The following is an 18,420-nucleotide window of genomic DNA, read 5'->3' on the forward strand; positions in this document are numbered from 1 at the left end:
CCCAGGTTTGGGAAGTTCTCAGCCATTATTTCTTTGAATAGGCTTTCTACCCCCTTCTCCCTCTCTTCTCCCTCTGGTATACCTATAATCCTTAGGTTGCATCTCCTAATTGCGTCAGATAATTCTCGGAGAGTTTCTTCATTCCTTTTTAGTCTTAGTTCTCTCTCCTCCTCTGCCTGCAACATTTCTATATTCCTATCTTCCAAATTGCTAATTCTTTCCTCCATATTATCGGCCCTACTGTTCAGTGAGTCTAGATTTTTCTTAATCTCCTCTATTGTGTTCTTCATTTCCAGTATTTCTGTTTGGTTCTTCTTTATAGTATCGAACTCTTTTGTGACATAGCTCCTGAACTCGTTGAGTTGTCTATCTGAACTCTCTTTTAACTCATTGAGTTTTTAAATGATGGCTGTTTTGAAGTCATCATCATTTAGGTTATATATTTCATTGTCTTTGGGATTGTTTTCTGTGTGTTTGTCATTTTCCTTCTGTTCTGGAGATTTAATACATTTTTTCATATTGCTTGATGGTGTAGATTCATGCCTCCGCATAGAGATAGAGTTTAGTTACTGATTCCACTTGTTTCTGCTGGTGTGGTGGGAGGACAGCTGTTTATGCTGCACCAACCAGGAACCCTATCAGCTGTTGCTAACTGGGCCTGGTCCCCTCCTCGCAGTCACAGTGATCCTGTGGGTTCTCTCTTCAGCTATGGGGGCCATCACATGGGGGCTTCAGGCTGCTGGTGCCTACTCTTGCAGACCACCTAGACGTGCTCCCTCTTTAGGATCTGCAGCAGTGTTATGGGCTTTTCCAGCGGCCAGGGGCAGGATCACTTATATTTGCAGCTCTGTCACTGTCGGCGCCCACAAAATCTCAGTTGTCCACTATGGGTCACAGCAGAGCTATGGGCATCTTCTGCAGTCTGTGGTCAGCTCCCCTAGCTATGCTACTTTTGTCCCAAGGTCTTCCAGCCGTGTGGTTGCCAGGTGGGTGCTCTCTACTAGTGCTGTGCAGAGGCTATCGCTGAGGCTGCTGTGAGGCTGTAGAGTTTCCCCCTGGGCCATGGAGCCGGGTCGCTGGAACTCCACCCAGCCCCAGTCCTCTCCCCTAGGATCTCTGGGAGCCCCTTGCCCTGTCTGGGGGATAGCCAGAGACCTTGAGTTCAGTGGCAGCTGGCCAGCTGCTGCCCTGCCTGGGATTCTCCTCTTCGGGACCCTCCCGGCATTGTAGATGCTGGACAGGGCCTCTCCGCTAATGGCAGGCAGAGAATTTGCCTGCTGCCCAGACGGAACTCTGGAGCTTCCCCCCCGGGCCACAGAGCCAGCTGCTGGAGCTCCACTCAGCCCCAGTCCTCTCCTAAGAGATCTCCGGTAGTCCTGAGCCCCTCCCAGTGAAAGCCCAGTCAGTGGAGCCGGTGGCAGCAGCTGGCAGGCCACTGCCCCATTTGGGATACTCTCCGGGAGCCTCCCAGCATTGTGGATGCTGGGAAGGGCCTCTCCACTAATGGCGAGTAGAAACTTTGCCTGTTGCCTGGACGGAGCTCTGGAGTTATCTCCCCAGGCCATGGAGCTGGCCACTGGAGCTCCACCCAGCCCCAGTCCTCTCCCTGGAGATCTCCAGTAGCCCTGAACCCTGCCAAGGTGAAAGCCTGGTCAGTGGGGCCAGCGGCGGCAGCTGGCAGGCCGCCACACCATTTGGGATTCTTTCCAGGAGCCTCCTGGCATTGTGGATGCTGGGAAGGGCCTCTCCACTAGTGGCAGGTAGAGACTCTGTCTGCTGCCCGAACGGAACTCTGGAGTTTCCCCCCTGGGCTGCGGAGCCAGCCGCTGGAGCTCCACCCAGCCCCAGTCCTCTCCCAGGAGATCTCCAGTAGCCCCGAGCCCTGCCAAGGTGAAAGCCTGGTCAGTGGGGCCGGCGGCGGCAGCTGGAAGGCCGCCACGCCATTTGGGATTCTTTCCAGGAGCCTCCTGGCGCTGTGGATGCTAGGCGGTGCCTCTCCACTAATGGCGGGTAGGGGTTTTCCCTGCTGCCTCTGGTGTGTAACTCTGGAGTTTCTCCCTGGGCTTAGGTGTAATTGTGGGGGGCTTAGGTAGGGCTCTGGTCACCTGTCTCCACCGTCGCTCCTCTGGTGTGCACTCCCTCCTGCCCTTGGTGTGTGGCGATGTTCTGGGGGCGTCTGCTGGAAGAAAGCCGCTTGCAGGTACTAGGCTGTTCGGGGTCGGGGTCGGAGAGTTTTCACCTATCTCCACCTCCTCCCGGAGGGAAGTCCGTCCTCCTTCCGATGTATAGCAGCGTGGGTCTCTCAGGCATTCTGAGATGCTATATGGATATCCTTTGTTAAGTGATGAATGTCCAATTAGTTGTAGATTCGAAGGGGGAGAGACAAAGAAGACTACTCACACCGCCATCTTGGATCTTCCCCTAGTCTCTTTATTTAAATTGATATAAAATACACATAACATAAAATTTACCATTTTAACCATTTTAAACTGTACAATTCAGTGATATTTAGTACATACACAATATTGTACTACTGTCACCACTATTTAGTTCCAGAGCAATTTTATCACCCAAGAAGGAAACTGCTTACTCATTAAGCAGAGAACCCCTCATTCCCCTCTAGCCCCAGCCCACAGAAATCACTAATCTGCTTTCTGTCTCTCTGCAGTTTCCTCTTCTGTATATTTCATATAAATGGAATCATACAATATACAGCCTTTTGTGTCTGGCTTCTTTCACTTATCATAATGTAGTCAAGGTTCATTCATATTATAGCAGATATGAGTATTTCATTCTTTTTTACAGCCAAATGATATTCCATTGTATGGATACCCCTGTTTTCTTTATCCGTTCATCAGGTGATGGACATTTGAGTGTTCAATTGTCTTTTAAATTGTGTAGGGAAAAAAAGAGGAATTACAAACAAACAAGCAAAAAGCAATAATACTGGCTTTTACGTTTAGGTATGTAGTTCCTTTACCAGTGTTCTTTATTTCTTCATCGAGCTTGAAATTACTTTCCAGTGTCCTTTTATTTCAGCCTAAAGGGCTCCTTTTAGCATTACTTGTAGGTCAGATCTACTAGAGATGAACTCCCTCAGCTTTTGTTCATCTGGGAATGTGTTAATTTCTCCCTTATTTCTGAAAGATACTTATGACAAATATAGAATTTTTGGTTGACAGTGTTTTTCAGACTTCAAATTTGTCATCCCACTGCCCTCTGGACTACACAGTTTCTGCAGAAAAATTGACTGTGTAGGGAAGGAAGACATATTTCTTCTACCCTCTTGGTCCTTCTGGCTAGGCTACAAATTAAACTGACATGAGACATAATAGCAGGACAAAATCAAACAAAGCTTTATAACATGTACACATGGGAGAGACCCAGTAAAACTGCGTAATTCACCAAAATGGCAGAGGATCTCATCTTAAGTACGATCTTCGGCTACAGATAAAGGAGGATGTTGGGGATATTGGTGTGGGATTTCAAAGGGGAGGAAAGAAATTCACATGGAAATAGAAAAGCAAATGTTTGGTAAATAGAACTTTGATAAGAGTGGGCTTAACAAGGATCCTCCCAGTCTACTGGATACCCAGAGTTATCTATGGTGATGGCCTGTCCTGGGGACAGGCCTTTACCTTAAATTTCTTTTAGGCAGTTAGGGGGAAGATCAAAGTTTCTTTCAGAGTCTTTTATTCTTAAAAATAATCAAGGCAAGGCAAAGAGACACATTTTGGGGTGGCCAATTCTGATCCCCAACAACTGTTAATCGTATTGAGGATCCCTTATAGGTGACTAGTTACTTCTCTCTTGCTTATTTCAAGATTTTTTGTCTTTAGATTTTGACAGTTTGATTAGAATATGTCTCTATGTATGTTTCCTTGACTTTATGGGGCTTAGAGTTTGTTGACTTATTGAATGTGCAGATTCATGAATTTCATTAAATTTGGGAGAGTTTTGGCCATTATTTCTCCAAATGCTCTTTCTGATGCTTTCTCTCTCTCCTCTCCTTTGGGCACTCCCATAATGTGTATGTTGGCATGCTTGATGGTATCTCACAGATCTCTAAGCCTCTGTACATTTTTACTCATTCTTTTTTCTTTCTGTTCCTCAAACTGTATAATACCAATTGACGTACCTTCAAGTTTGCTGACTCTTTTTCTGCATGTTCAAGTCTGACGTAGAACTCCTCTGGTGAATTTTTCATTTTAGTTATTGTACTTTTCTGCTCCAGAATTTCTATTTGTTTCCTTTTTAAAATTTGTATCTCTTGATTGATAATCTCTATTTAGTTAATCATAGTTCTCCTGGCTTCCTTCACTTCTTTGTCCCTGGTTTCCTTTAGCTCTTTGAGCATATTTAAGATAGTTGATTTAAATTCTTTCTCTAGTAAGTCTAAAGTATGAGCTTCCACAGGAATAGTTTCTGTCAATTTCTTTTTTTCCCTCTGAATGGGCCATAGTTTCTGTTTCATTTAATGCCTGATAATGTTTGCTGAAAACTACATATTTAGAATATTATGATGTAAGAACTCTGAAAATCAGATTATTCTCCCTCTTCCTCCTTGGGGCTTCTTGTTACTTGTTGTGGGTTATAGTTGTTTCTTTAGTGAATTTTCTTAACTATTTTTGTATAGACTTTGTTCTTTGTTGTCTGTGGTCACTTAAGTCTTAATTCTGTTAGCTTAGTGGCCACTCAGTGATTTGACAGAGATTACCTTAAATGTCTGGAGCCAAAAAGAAAAGAAAACATTTCCCAGTCTTTGGAGCTGTGCTCTGTGTGTGTGTGTGTGTGTGTGTGTGTGTGTGTGTGTGTGTTGGGGCATGGCTCCACATTCATCTGGACAGTTTACAACTCTGCCTTTGCCTCCCCTTCCTGCTTGTGTGGAGATTGAAGATCAGCCAGATGTATGATCTCATGGTCTTCTCAGATCTTTTCTGATCATGTGCCCCAACCTGGGCATGCACATGCCCTTCTAGATTCCCAGAAATTTTTAGAAGTTTCCACAGACCTTACTGCCCAAAGCACCTCACTCTTCAGCTTTTTCTCCTAGGCTTTTCTGAATGTCTATTATTTGCCCCAGCTCATGTTTTTGCCCCAGGTGACAGCTACTGGCTCATTGGCATTTCAATATTTTTGACAAATGCCCTTTGCCTTAGCTCCTTCTCTGCCCTGAGAGATTTCTGAGTGAGGGGAATTAAAGACAAGCCGTTTACCTTCATCCTTCAGATCATAACAGAAAATCACCAAATTCTTTAAGAACAAGGTCCACTCGGATCTCTCTGGCAGCAAGAACCCACGCTGGAGGCACAGGCTGCTGTCTTCAAGATCACAGCTGAGCTGGGGAGCAGGAAATAGGCCAAGACTAAGTGAAGATACCACAGAGCTCTCCTACTGAGTTTCCATTGTCTTTTTCCGTTTTAGCATTTTCTTGGTAACTATAAGCATTCTGTGACATTCCAAAGTTCTGATGAAGTTGATTCTGATGGGTTTTGCTAGTTTTTTTCATTGCTCTGTATAAGGATAAGGGCCTTGCAGTTCCCATGCCATCATTTTCTCTGAGGTCACTCCTTTCAGCCTCTTTTCAATCGTACTTATGCATCATGATTCCTAGTCTTCTAAGGACTTCCAGGAAATTCATTCATTTGGTATACATTTGTTAAATATCTACTTTCTTCAGGGTACTGTGTATAAGGAGTGGAGTCTCAATAAAAAGAATCAAACTCTCTCAGTCCTCAAGGATGACACAGCCTAGGTGCAGGTGGGAAGATATGGAAAGAAATTATGACACAATATATTATTTTATTTCTTATTTCTGTGCTTTGAACTTCACATTATTAATATTTATATAGACAGTATTGATTTACCTATAAATGATTTATCATGATTTATCATTACCAATTAATTTTTCTGCTTGCTTGCTTTCTTATCTATCTCTATGACATTGTAAATATATTGAGTAGATATTTTGCCAATAAATTAACAATTAGATTGACATGAAAATGTCCTTTTTTAATCTTATGCATGAAAGATAGATTTCCAAGTCCCAAATTCCCAGTGTGACATTGGTTTTTCCTCAGCTTTGAGGACATTATTTCACTGTCTTCTGGATGCCATTCCTGACAAGGAGAAATTGGCTGCATTCTAACTGTGGCAGCTCCTTTCAAGATGATCTGTTTTTTCTCTTAAGATCATCGTTTGTCTTTATCGTCTAATGTTCCTGTGAGTCATGAATCAACATGGATCTCTTTTTATTTGTATTTCTCTGTATACCTTTGCTTAACCCTTAGCCATAATCTCTTTACACAATCCCTCTCTCCATTTATTCCCTTTTCATCTTGATAAATAAATGACAAACAATAGGGTATATTGGAGTATGTGATGAAGCCACTGGTGTAAAACTAATTCTGCCTGAACTTGTATTTTGCACAAGGGCCTGACGTGGCTGTTGCAAATGCCTTGTATATCTGCTTTAAGTATTTACTATGGCCCAAAGACAAGAACAATGCCCTTAAAGATAAGGATGTAACTTCCTCTGTTGTCCCCCAAGATGCAAATCAAGAGAGACAAAAAATGGGAGTAGAAAAGTGAAAGTTTATTAGCTTGTGCACAGGAGAGGCACAAGGGAGCCAGTGTGGAAAGGAAAGGGAATGAGACTATGGGACTTTTATTAGGCAAAGTTTGGGAAGGAGGACTTGTCAAGGCATATAGAGGTGGAGTTATGATTGTGCCTGTGCTGTTGTGTAGCATGCTACTACATGCAATGGATGTATCATTAGCATGCTAGCTCTCCACCCCAGGGTGTGATTTTTACTATGGTAATGGGGCTAGGATGACCTTCAGCGGACTCCTGGGTGGTAGGGTGCATGCATAAGCCTGGGAAAGTCCGGAGGCTGCGGAATGTGGATCTTGGTGGCTTCCATCTGATTCTCTTAGCTTGCCAATTGGTTAGGGGCCTTACCTTGTTAGGCCAGGGGCTTTGCAGATGGCCCTGTCTTGTTAGGTTGGTTCCTATCTCACTCTCAGATTGGCATTTTCTTAAGGATAAATATCTCTCCCTAAACTAAGGATTGATTGCTGACCTGCTGCACTCACCTTATGACCACTCACCTTGTGACCACCAACCTGCTGTGCTCACCAAATTGCTGTGCTGGCAAAGCAATCTCGTGACTATTGTAAAAGGGACATTCCAATCATATGTGATACACACTCTTTGACAGTATATAACCACTCTGTACACCCCCACTTCTTTGGAGTGCTCCATTCCTTTATGAAAGGACTCTCCCAGGCTATATGGTCCTCAGGGTTGGCTCATAATAAACCCACCCCAATTTTGATTTATAGATTGGTTATAGATTATTTGCATCAACAACCTTCTGGGACTTTAGCTAGACTAATATTAAATTTCTTCATTCAATCACCATATATGATGTGGTAGACAGAATAATGGCCCCACAAACATGTGCAAGCCATAATCTCCAGAACCTGTGAATGTGTTACCATGCACAGAAAAAAGACTTCATGAGTGTGATTAAAGACATGGACCTTGGAATGAAGAGATTAGCCTGATTTGGGAGGAGGGGGCCAATCTAATCACATGGGTACTTAAAAGTGGCACACACTGAAGAAGAAGTTTTGAGTCAGATGGAATGTTAAATTTCATCTGTAATACTTTCTACATCTACTAAGATATGATCATCCTTGTCTCTTTTTATTCCTTAATTAAGCAGTGAATTGCATTGAAAGATTTAAAGTTTAAACATCCTTGCATTCTTGGGATACCTAACTTGGCCAAGATATTTAATCATTTTATATTACATTGGTGGATATAGTCTACGATTTTCCCAGGATTTTCACATGTGATTTGTTAAGGGTGATTTTCCTGTAATACTTTTTTTCTTTTTGTTCCCTAACTGGCTTTAGGATCAACGCTATTCATGTCTAATAAAATGAATTGTTTGGCTTTCCCATTATTTCTCCATTCTCTTGAATATTTATACAAGATCAGGAGCCTTCCTTGAAGGTTTGGTAGAACTTACCTGTAAAACATTCTCAACATGGTTGAAGGGAAATAGAACTTTTACAACTGCTTTAGCTTCTCTACTTGCAGGAAGTCTTTTTCATTGCCATACATTTCTTCATAGTTTTAAGACTGTTGAAATCTCTTCTATATCTGCAGTGACATATTTATCTGAGACAACTCTGTTTTGTTCTTAATTTTGGTTATTTTATTTCTCTTTTCAAAGAAACAGCTGCTCTCTGCAGGCTGGGTTATCAGCAGTGGCAGACGCCAGATCAGCCTTGGTAAGTGGAGAGCCACATTGCTGTGCCCATGCAGTCTCCATCCCAGTCACCACGGCCACTTTGCATAGGACTCCATGAGCAACTCTTGTGGTGCAGAGGAAAGGCTGAGTGACACCCTCCATCAAGTCAATTCCCCCATTCGATTACAAGCAGCCCCTACCACATGGTTGCCCTCTGCTGTACCACATGCACACCAGTATCTTCACCCACTCTGCACATGGCAAGAGTCTATGAACACATCTCTCCTCCTCCTCTCAATTTTCCAACTTTATTTTGCACAAATTCCTAACCAGCCAGCCAACACATTAGCCACCGCCCATGAATCATTCATGCACTACTTGGGGGAATCTTTCACACTCTCCACCTCCCAGGGTCTTGTTTGGGTCTCGATTCCTAGTTCCTGGCTGGACAGCCATTCCCGCAGCTGTTCAGGTGTCAGCTCCCAGGCTTACTGATCTTACTTTAGATTCTCTTTTTTGTATCTGAATCACAGGCATGTATTTCCTTGGACTTTTTTAAATTGCAGTAATTTTTCAATTCAGCATTTCTAAGGGCTTTCAGTGAGAAGAATTCTATGTTAGCTTAGAGAGAATTGTTTCAAAAATCCAGAAAAGTATACTTTCATGAAGGACAACACCCATAGAGAGAGGTGGACAAATCATAAGTGTACACAAAATAGTTGTCGGGATAAGCAACACCCACAGCAAGGAAAAACATTTCCAGCATCTGGGAAACACTCTTGAATCCTATTCAGTCATAAACCAACCCCCTTCCCCAAAGTAATCATCATTTGATTTTAAACATCATAGATGAGTTCTGTCAGGTTTTGATAGAATGTAATTATACAGTGGATACCCCTCTGTATCTCATTCTCTCACCCAACATTATGTCACAGGGTCTTATCCCTGTTGCTGTGTGTGGCTGTAGTTTATTCACTGTCATGGTTATAAAGTGTTCCATTATATGAATAGACCACATTTCTTGTCCTCCACTGTTCACGGGCATTTGTGTTACATCCAGATTTTAGATGTAGCGCAGCTGTAAATAACTTTTTCACGTATTTGGCACACATGTGGATCATGCCTATTGGGTGTGTAACTAGGAATGGAAATGCTAGGTCATATGGTGACAGAATGTTTGGCTTTAGTAGGTACCACCAAACTACTTTTCTAAGTATTTTAATCAGTTTACTCTCCCACTAGCAAAATATGAGACCTATGATTAATCCAAATTCTTGCCAACAATTGATTTTGTCTGATTTTTCATTTTAGCCATTCTGGAAGGTGTGGAGTGATACCATATTATGGTCTAACTTGAATTTCCCCTCTGAATAAAACTGTTGAGCAATTTTTCATAAATCTATTAGCCATGTAAATATCCTCAATAGGATGATGAACTGGTCTAATTGTTGGCGACTGTAATATGCTAGCATCTTTTAACTGTTATAATCCTTTTACTATAAGGGATCTGTGGTCAAATACCAGAGGATGGCCCGTGGTACAATATAAAATATTTGGTTTCTGTCCTTGGTTCCTGGATCAGGGCTTCCCAAAAGCTTGGAATCTGCTGAGTGATGAGTATCTTAGGGATGCTAATGAGATGACTCTTGGCTGAGAGATCCTAGATAGCTTCAGGGTGGGGGCTGGATTCTGAAAGACCAAGGCATGATTAGAGGGTTGGAACTTTCAGTCTTACTCCTCAGACCCTAGGGAGAGGGGCTGGAGGTTGAGTTCAATCACCAATGGCCAATGATTTAATCAATCATGCTGACATAATGAAACTTCTATAAAAAATGACAGAATTCAGAAAGCTTCTGAATTGGTGAACACATCCACATGCTGGGAGGGTAGCTCACTCCAACTCCACAGTGACAGAGGGTCCTATACTCGGGGCTCTTCCAGACCTTGCCCTATGTACCTCTTCATCATCACTTGTATCCTTGATAGTAAACTGTAATAGTAAGCAGAGCATTTTCCTGAGCTCTATGAGTGTCTAGCAAATTATCAAACTTGAGTGGAACTCAAAGTGGAACTTTGTAGCTAAGTCAGACAGATGTGCAGGCAACATGGGGAACTGATACTTGAGACTTGTGTCTGAAGTGAGGGCAGTCTTCTGGGACTGAGCCCTTAACCTGTGGGGTCTGATGCTAACTCCAGGTAGTTAGGGCCAGAATTGAGTTGAATTGTAGGACATCCACATGGTGTCTGAGAATCAGAGAATTGGTTGGGTGGAGGAAAACAATTCCTCACCATCCCACAAAGAAATTCAGAGTAAGAGTAAGCAAGTAAACCTCTACCTTGGATGTCATTTATTAGTCACTTGTTCTTCCACCCAAACCTGAGTGCCTACAAAGTACCAGATGGAGTTCCAACCTCAGACCATTGCTGAAATCTGCCATTCTTTTTCCATCCTTTGCCCCCCCCCAGCACCTAAATTAGGAGAATTGAACACTTAAAGAGTCTTGGTAAGAGGAAGAGCCACCTCTTTCCATAAGAGAGGAAAATCCACTTTCCCAAACATTCATGCACTTGGCCACATCTTAGGCTCCTCCAGTCAGGTGACCACATGTCAGACTGTGACTCAGGACATGGTGACATGGAGAGGCTGGAATTGTGCAGATTGCATTTGGCAAGAATGGCATGAGTGGCAGTTACAACAACCAGTTGCCAGGAGCAGTAGTGACAGCAGTCCCCGCCCCAGGGTCCAGTGTCCATCATGACGGGTGTCAGTGGTGTGAGCAGTGCCCAGCAGCAAGCCAGTGGTTCTTATGTGGGACCCAACCTAGACTGGATTGTGAATTTTCTTCCTGACTGTGTAGACTCAAGCCTGTTCTGTGGTCTTCCCTAAAATACTACTAGTCCCCAGTATCATATATATATATATATACATATGTATGTGTGTGTGTATATATATATATGTATATACATATATATACGTGTGTGTGTGTGTGTGTGTGTGTATATATATAACTTTACGTCTAAATTAGAAAAATTTTGGATTCCACTGTTTGTTCCAAGAAATGAGTGAAAAATCTGTCTGGGGAATAATTTCAGTGAGCAAGGATTCAGAGTTTTTCGTTTTGGTGAATTATGAACTACTTCCTAAATCTTCGACTATAGCCCATGGGAGAGGAAACAACATATATTTCCTCACATGGCATCTCATAGTTGACAATATAGGTCCTCCCTTTTATTTTCTAGGGGGAAAAAAAATTAGTTTGGATTTAAGACCCCCTCCCTACCCTGTGCACTCTCTGTCACTGACCTCAGTAGTTCCCAATCTGACTGAGTATTGCTTGTGGGGCTTCTTACAAAATACTCAGGCCTCTCCCCAGACCCCGGATCTCAGCGCATTAGACACAAGACCAAGGAATCACTTATTTCACAAGAACTACAGGTGAGCCTGATGCACAGCCATGTGGGAATCCCGGTCTATGTTCTTGCTACTGAATGTGTGACCTGAAGACCAGGAGCATCAGCATCTTGTTATAAACCCAGAATCTCATGCTCTACTCCAGACTTTCTGAATCTTAACCACATGTCCAGGGGATTCCTGGGCACAGGGAAGTTTGGGACTCCCTGATCTCTGTGCCTTCTAGACGCGGTATCAGAACTGTGCGTTCTGTTCTGGGTGTGTGGTCTGATCAGATCCCTTAGCACTGGGGAGGCCAGGATTCAGTCCTTGTTCCTTTCTCTTCTCTAGTCATCACACCCTTGGTAACTTCATTGGTTCTCAGGCTTTAAATAGCATTTTTATGGTATCATCTTCCAAATTTACTTCTCCAGCCCAGACATTTTTCCTAAACTCCAGACCCATCTGTCCAACTGCCGATCTGCGACCTCACTTGCATTTCTAATAGACATCTCATATTCAACTTCCCTTAAACCAAGTTCCTGTAAATATGTTCCTTCCAGAGACTTCCCCATCTCTGCTGACAGCAACTCCATCTTTCTACTTGCACACTCCAAAATCTTGGGTATCCTCCTTGACTCCTCTTTCTCATTCCCAGAGTAATCCCTTAAGAAATCCATCTTCAGAATGTATCCAGATCCAGTCACTTCCCACTCCTTCCACTGCTCACACCAGTGGAAGCCGTGGCCTCCTCCAGCCTGGAACCCTGCCCTTGTTCCTGCTGCTTCCCCAGGGCCTCCCTCACCCTTTGCCTCCCAGTTCTGCTCTCAGCACAGTAGCCACAGTGATGCTTTTAAAGGAGAAGTCATACCATGTCCCTCTCCTGCTCTAAACTGTCATCTAACTCCCCATCTCACTCAGAGCAAAAGCCAAAACCCTTCTAACATCCTCCAGGCCTACATGGTCCGGCAGCACCTCTATCTCATGTCTATTGCTCTCTCCTGCAGCCATACTGGCCTCCTCACTCTCCCCAGGACCCATAGACACACTCCTGCCCTGGCACATTTGCACTGGAGGCCCCTGCCTGGAAAGAACTTCCTCCAAACATCTTTGTGGATAATTCCTCATGTCCTTCACATCTTTCCTCAAAGTCACCTTCCCAGTGAGGCCCCCACCGACCACCCCAGTTAAAAAAGCCGTCTTCCTTGTTTCTACCCCCACCCTCTGGATCACCTGCCCCACTGCATTTTTAACATAGCACATACCACCTTCTAACATAAACACTGTCCTTATTCACTATGCTTATAGCACATAGTCTGTCTCTTCCCACTACAACATATGCTCCACAAGGCCAGAAACTTCTGTTTTTACTTCAACTTTTTATCTGTTTCACAGATGCAAAGATAGTATGTGATACATCCGGCACATAACCAATATCGGTTGAATGAATGATCAGTGTAGAGCACCTCCGTATTCTAGAGACAGTATCTTTATTAACATAACCTCAGGCACATGCTGTTTCGTGGCAGCAACAGCACAATGTGCACTCACATTGACACCAATGCCACTTGTACTTTTCTCACAAGTGTTGCTCTCCCCTCCCTCTTCTTCCATCCCTCCCTCCCACACCAACCCTCCTGCACACCACAGCACACACTTGTCTCTTCAGAAAACAATGAATGATCTTTGACTTACGCGTCCTATTTCCCAACCAAATACAAATCTAAATTAGACTCTACTTTATACATCGTGAGTCTGGATTGGAGCCAGCACTAGGACGACTGGAGCTCAGGGCCAGGAGAGAGGGCAGGCTGCAGAGCAGGAACATCCCAACAGGATCTTATCTAGGATGAGAAATGATGGGATCCCTCCCTCTCTGCTAATTCCAGAATCTGGTTCCTTTGAGAGGTTGGGACAAGGTGGAAATGACAATAAGGCCTAGAAGGAGGCAGAGTTGGACGAGCCTGAAAATTCATCTCTGGACACCAGAGACGCCTGTGTGCAGGGGCCACTGGCCTTGTGGTGACAATGACAGGCCAAACAACTCTAGCTGCTGTCAGAGACAGGGGACACCCAGAGGAGAATGAGACCACAACTTTTACACAAGAACAAGAACAGAAACAAAGAAACTACAAATAAACACCCAAAAGTGGGACTGAAGGCCAAACCCAGGCCTGAGCCTAGGCTGACCCGGCCCCAGGAAGCCCTCACTGCCCAGGGTCCTGGAGACATGACAAAGCCCAGGTGACGTCTGAGTCCCTGAGATCACAGGTCCTGGTGGGACAAGGTTCCACTGAAGGGACAAGGACAAAGGAGCGGAGGGATGACCCAGCTGAGGAGTGACTACATCCCACCCCACGATGCACTGAGCACTGAGTGGACACAGGCCCCGTCCACACTCGGCTCCTGACAGCCTTCTCCTGTCCCCACCTGCAACAGACTCAGCACAGCAAACATATGGACTCTGGAAGGTTCTCAGTGCTTCCATTTATTTCCTCTCTCAAATTTTAGGAATCTTCTCCTTTAATTAACCCATTGATCCCTCATGGCAAGAATTTGAAAAAACAAATTGGTATCCAGATTCTTATTTTCAATAAGGAAGTAAGAAGTTGCAGCTCAGGGCAACACGAAGTTATGACAGGGAAGGAACCAGCCCCGCCTCTGCTGGAACAGGCAAGTCAATCAGGAAAGAGAACAGAGGTCAGTGAGGGGAGGGGATTGTGGGAGAGACCAGTCTCCCTACCTCCTCACATTATGCTATTAGGAATGCAGACACATTCAGATGCCCTATACAGAGATTCCTGAAGTCACAGTGTGGGGTGGGGCAGGAACAAATCTTGCATCACTCAGTCTCCCACAAGGCAGCTGTCTCAAACTACAGAAGAAAATAATTTTGAACAAATTGAAGCCAGTTGCTGTAATTGGTGACATTCTAAATGGCCCACCACATGCTCAAAATGTCCCAACCAAAGAATCCCCATAACTCAGTCTGTTCCCTCTGCCTCAACCCCTTCCACTTTAGGCCCTCCAGGGTCTCACCTTTAGGAGGAATGAGAGACACATCAGAGTCCTGGGAACTGTCGCTGCCTGGAGTAGAACAAAACAGAACTCCGTCAGAGCCAACAGGAGATGAGACTAAAGGAGGAACTCTGGGTGGGTGAGTTCCCCCATGGGCTCCTGTCTACAATATCTCAGGGATCACCCCCTGTCCATACTTACTTGTAGACTGAGCGTAGCTCCCTCTTTTTCCACCTGTGGGAAGAAAACATTCTGTGAGAAGCCAGGAAGCAGGCAGGGCCATGAGGTCCTAAAAGAATCACCTAGTCCTGGACACCAGAGAAGTTTCCAGAACTGTGATTACAGACCTAAGGGAGGATCAGGAAAGCTAGCAACAGTACATGTGTGGGGACTGGACCAACTGCCCTCCTGGACGTCTGTCCTCACCAACAACCTTCCCCTTTGACCTGTGACTGCTGGGAGTCAGGTCCCCATCACCAGACTCATCAAGGTGATAAATCTGTCCTTCATTTCCACATGTGCTTTCCTAAACAGTGTCAGCCCCAGACTAGGAAAGCACATGTGGCTATGGATGGGACTTCCCATTAATGAGGCAGGACAAACTTCTACCTGGGCTTGAAACACCTGCAGTGGGGGGGGTGGGGACAAGAAAACTCAGACCCCACCCATCCCCTACCTGAGCGCTTCTTCCTCCAGATCACGGCTCCAACCACCACAGCTACAGTGACCATGAAGAGACCCAGGCCAGCAAGGACGCCCACAATGAGGATGGTGGACTGAGGAGGTGGCTCTGGGAAGGGAAGGGAAGGTGAGGGCCCTGACCCCAGCTCTCAGCCCTGACCCTGCTGAAGGTCTCCAGAAGGGCTCCTGATTTCCCTGAGAAGAGACTCTGAGCCCATGGCTCCCTCCTTACCCCATCTCCGGGTGATGGGCTCAGGCAGCCCCTCGTGCTGCACACGGCATGTGTATCTCTGCTCCTCTCCAGAAGGCACCACCACAGCCGCCCACTTCTGGAAGGTCCCGTCCCCTGCAGGCCTGGTCTCCACAAGCTCTGTGTCCTGGGTCAGGTCCTCCCCATCACGCTGCCAGGTCAGAGTGATCTCCGCAGGGTAGAAGCCCAGGGCCCAGCACCTCAGGGTGACCTCACGGTCAGAGATGGGGTGGCGGGTCACGTGTGTCTTTGGGGGATCTGAGGAGAAGACTCAGAAAACTCAGGAATTTTACATCTGTCTTGGGCCACTGAAGCAGCACTCATGTGACCATCCTGAGAATGGACAGGGCAACAGGAGTGGGGGAAGGGAGCACAAAATCCAGACACCAGCCTGGAAGCTGGCATCTTGGATAATTTACTATTCTTTGGGAATTTCTAGAATCAGAATGAGACAGTCCAGCATAGGAGGCTCCAGGTTTCTGAGGGGGAGAAAAGGGATTTCTGACCCTGATGGGGGTGGAGGCTGAGTGATCAGAAAAGCTGGAATCAGATCTCACAAACATAGGGTATAGGGCAGAGAACAAAGCCTGAGAGAGTCCCCCATGGTTTCCAGAGCAGCTGGCAGAGTAAAAGGGAATCATCGATCAGTTATTTCAGAGATGGTGTCCCCTCCATCCCAGTGGACACTGCATTCCTTTATTGTCTACAGAGGAGGGTGGGCACTCTGGGCGATTCACTCTCTGGTACCTAACCTGAACACAGGTGGATTCCTCACTCTCCTGGCAGCTGTGAGGAGCGTATTCTGGCCTATATCTCGTTTTCCTCCTCTAGTAGAGGGAAGCAAGCCAAACCCTGAGGGGAGATGCAGGAGGCGCCTTCCGTCCCTCGTACCCGCGCGCTGCAACATCTCCTTCCCGATCTCCAGGTATCTGCGGAGCCACACCACGCACTTCCCATCCAGGTAGGCCCTGTCTTGCTCTGCCACACTCTCCGCCTCCCACTTGCGCCGGGTGATCTGAGCCGCCGCGTCCGCCGCGGTCCAGGAGCGCAGGTCCTCGTTCAGGGCGATGTAATCGGCGCCGTCGTAGGCGGACTGACTGTACCCGCGGAGGAGGCGCCCGTCCGGCCCCACGTCGCAGCCATACATTTCCTGGATGGTGTGAGACCCTGACCCACACACTGCGGTCAGCCCCGCCCACTTGGCCGCGCTCCCGCGAGAGACCTCTGGGCGGTTATTGGTCAGAGCCTTTTCAGTTTAAACCGAAAACAAAATCTGAGCGAGTGCCTATGGGCCCTTCCCAGGTCAAGGGCGCTGTTGGCGGACATGGGGGAGGTGCTCCGACCTGGAGACTCAGGGCAGCCCTGGGGTTCGGGAGGTCGGGACCTGGACCCGGGCCCGCGTCGCTCACCGGCCTCGCTCTGGTTGTAGTAGCCGCGCAGGTTGTTCAGGCTCACTCGGAAATTCTGTGCGGTGCTCTTGATGGTCCGCGTGTTCTCCTCCCAATACTCTGGCCCCTCCTGCTCCACCCACGGCGCCCGGGGCTCCATCCTCGGATTCTCGGCGTCGCTGTCGAACCGCACGAACTGCGTGTCGTCCACGTAGCCGACGGTGATGAAGCGGGGCTCCCCGCGGCCGGGCCGGGACAGGGCGGTGTTGAAATACCTCAGGGAGTGGGAGCCTGGGGGCGGGGAGGAGCTGAGAGCCGGCCGACCCTCCTCCCGGCGCGGGTCCCGGGTCCGAGGGCTATGGGGGAGGGAGGGGACGAGGGGCTCCTGAGACAGAAAAGGGATGGCGGGAGACCCTAGTGGAAGAGAGGAGAGGACAGGAGGCCAGAGAGTGTAGGGGAGGGGTCAGGACGGGGCAGGGCCAACGTGGGGGGGAGTCTGGGCAAGTGTCCGGGGAGACGCCCCTTCCCCGGGGGTCTTGAGCTCCCGCCGCGCGGTCCCCTCGCTCCGCCCCCAGCAGAGGGCGTTTCCTCCCGACTCCGCGCTCACCTGCCCAGGTCTTGGTCAGGGTCAGGGCCCCCGAGAGTAGCAGGAGGAAGGTTCGGGGATCCATGACTCAAACCCTCGGAGTCTGGGGAGGGTGAGTCCCAGCCTGTCCCTGCGAATTTTCTAACTGGAAACCGCGGAGACGCTGATTCGCTTCTCTAGAAACCGAACACCCAATGGGAGTGAGAACTGGGGCCGCGTCATGAGTCTCCAGGCAGGAGGACCTGACACGGGTTGTGAGAGGAAGAAGTGAAACCAAGGGAGATGCGGACTCCCCGACGCTGAGCTTCCCCGCCCCAGACTCCGCCCTTGGCTCCTGACCCCTGCCACACACAGGGACCTAAGACTTTTCCCGACTCCACCTCTTTTCCAGCACAGAGCGCTCTTTGTCACACTGTCTCCCTGATGCCTGGCCCGTGATCCTGTGAGGAAACCAGGAAGCGATCCCCAGGTTGGGCTCAGCCGCTTTTCCTGCCTTGTTATTTCTGGAATCCTTCTCGCTGAACTGGACTCGCTGCCACCCACCCCGACTTCTTCCCCTGGACTCTTCTGGAAGAAAACTCACTCCCAGGGAACTTGCTGGCAGAGAGTGAGCTCGCCCTGGGAATGGAGGTGGAGTGACAGGGGTCTTCTCTTTAAAGCTGGAGGAGTTGTGCCTGAAAACACCGGGTAGAGATTCCCATTGAGACCCGTTTCTTTTTTGTTTATTAACTACAGTGGGTAACACAATGTTGAAAACCCCTGAAAATCAGAATCTAATCTGTAAAAGTGATTTTGGCCCCTTATTATAGAAATGTGTCTACACAGCCCTGCAGTCAGACTCA

The 18,420-nt window shown here is 46.9% G+C and overlaps 1 protein-coding gene and 1 long non-coding RNA gene across 8 annotated transcripts; both read right to left on the reverse strand.

Annotated features, from left to right (window-relative positions):
- Positions 1–2,409: 2,409 nt before the first annotated feature.
- On the reverse strand, positions 2,410–9,056 carry LOC139077473 (uncharacterized). Its single transcript, XR_011530040.1, has 2 exons — positions 8,040–9,056; positions 2,410–5,751 (listed from the first exon to the last, which is right to left on the reverse strand). It is a non-coding gene; the product is annotated as an uncharacterized lncRNA (long non-coding RNA).
- A 5,057-nt stretch (positions 9,057–14,113) lies between these two features.
- Positions 14,114–18,045, reverse strand: LOC103544987 (class I histocompatibility antigen, Gogo-B*0201 alpha chain-like). Of its 7 annotated transcripts, none has more exons than XR_011530028.1 (8): positions 17,600–17,720; positions 17,014–17,406; positions 16,357–16,771; positions 15,587–15,862; positions 15,350–15,463; positions 14,875–14,907; positions 14,695–14,742; positions 14,114–14,530 (listed from the first exon to the last, which is right to left on the reverse strand). XR_011530028.1 is itself a non-coding variant. In XM_070585696.1 (8 exons), exons 1-8 carry the CDS (start codon positions 17,661–17,663, stop codon positions 14,526–14,528), a joined length of 1,086 nt encoding a protein of 361 aa, XP_070441797.1. In that variant the 5' UTR covers positions 17,664–18,045; the 3' UTR covers positions 14,114–14,525. The 7 variants fall into 7 exon arrangements, 5 of the variants coding, with proteins under 5 accessions (XP_070441797.1, XP_070441800.1, XP_070441795.1 ...); XM_070585696.1 differs by having other exon boundaries at positions 16,496–16,771; positions 17,014–17,283; positions 17,600–18,045; XM_070585699.1 differs by having other exon boundaries at positions 16,496–16,771; positions 17,014–17,377; positions 17,600–17,726.
- Positions 18,046–18,420: the final 375 nt, after the last annotated feature.

Source organism: Equus przewalskii, chromosome 19, assembly GCF_037783145.1.
Source record: "Equus przewalskii isolate Varuska chromosome 19, EquPr2, whole genome shotgun sequence".
Taxonomy (NCBI): Eukaryota; Metazoa; Chordata; class Mammalia; order Perissodactyla; family Equidae; genus Equus; species Equus przewalskii.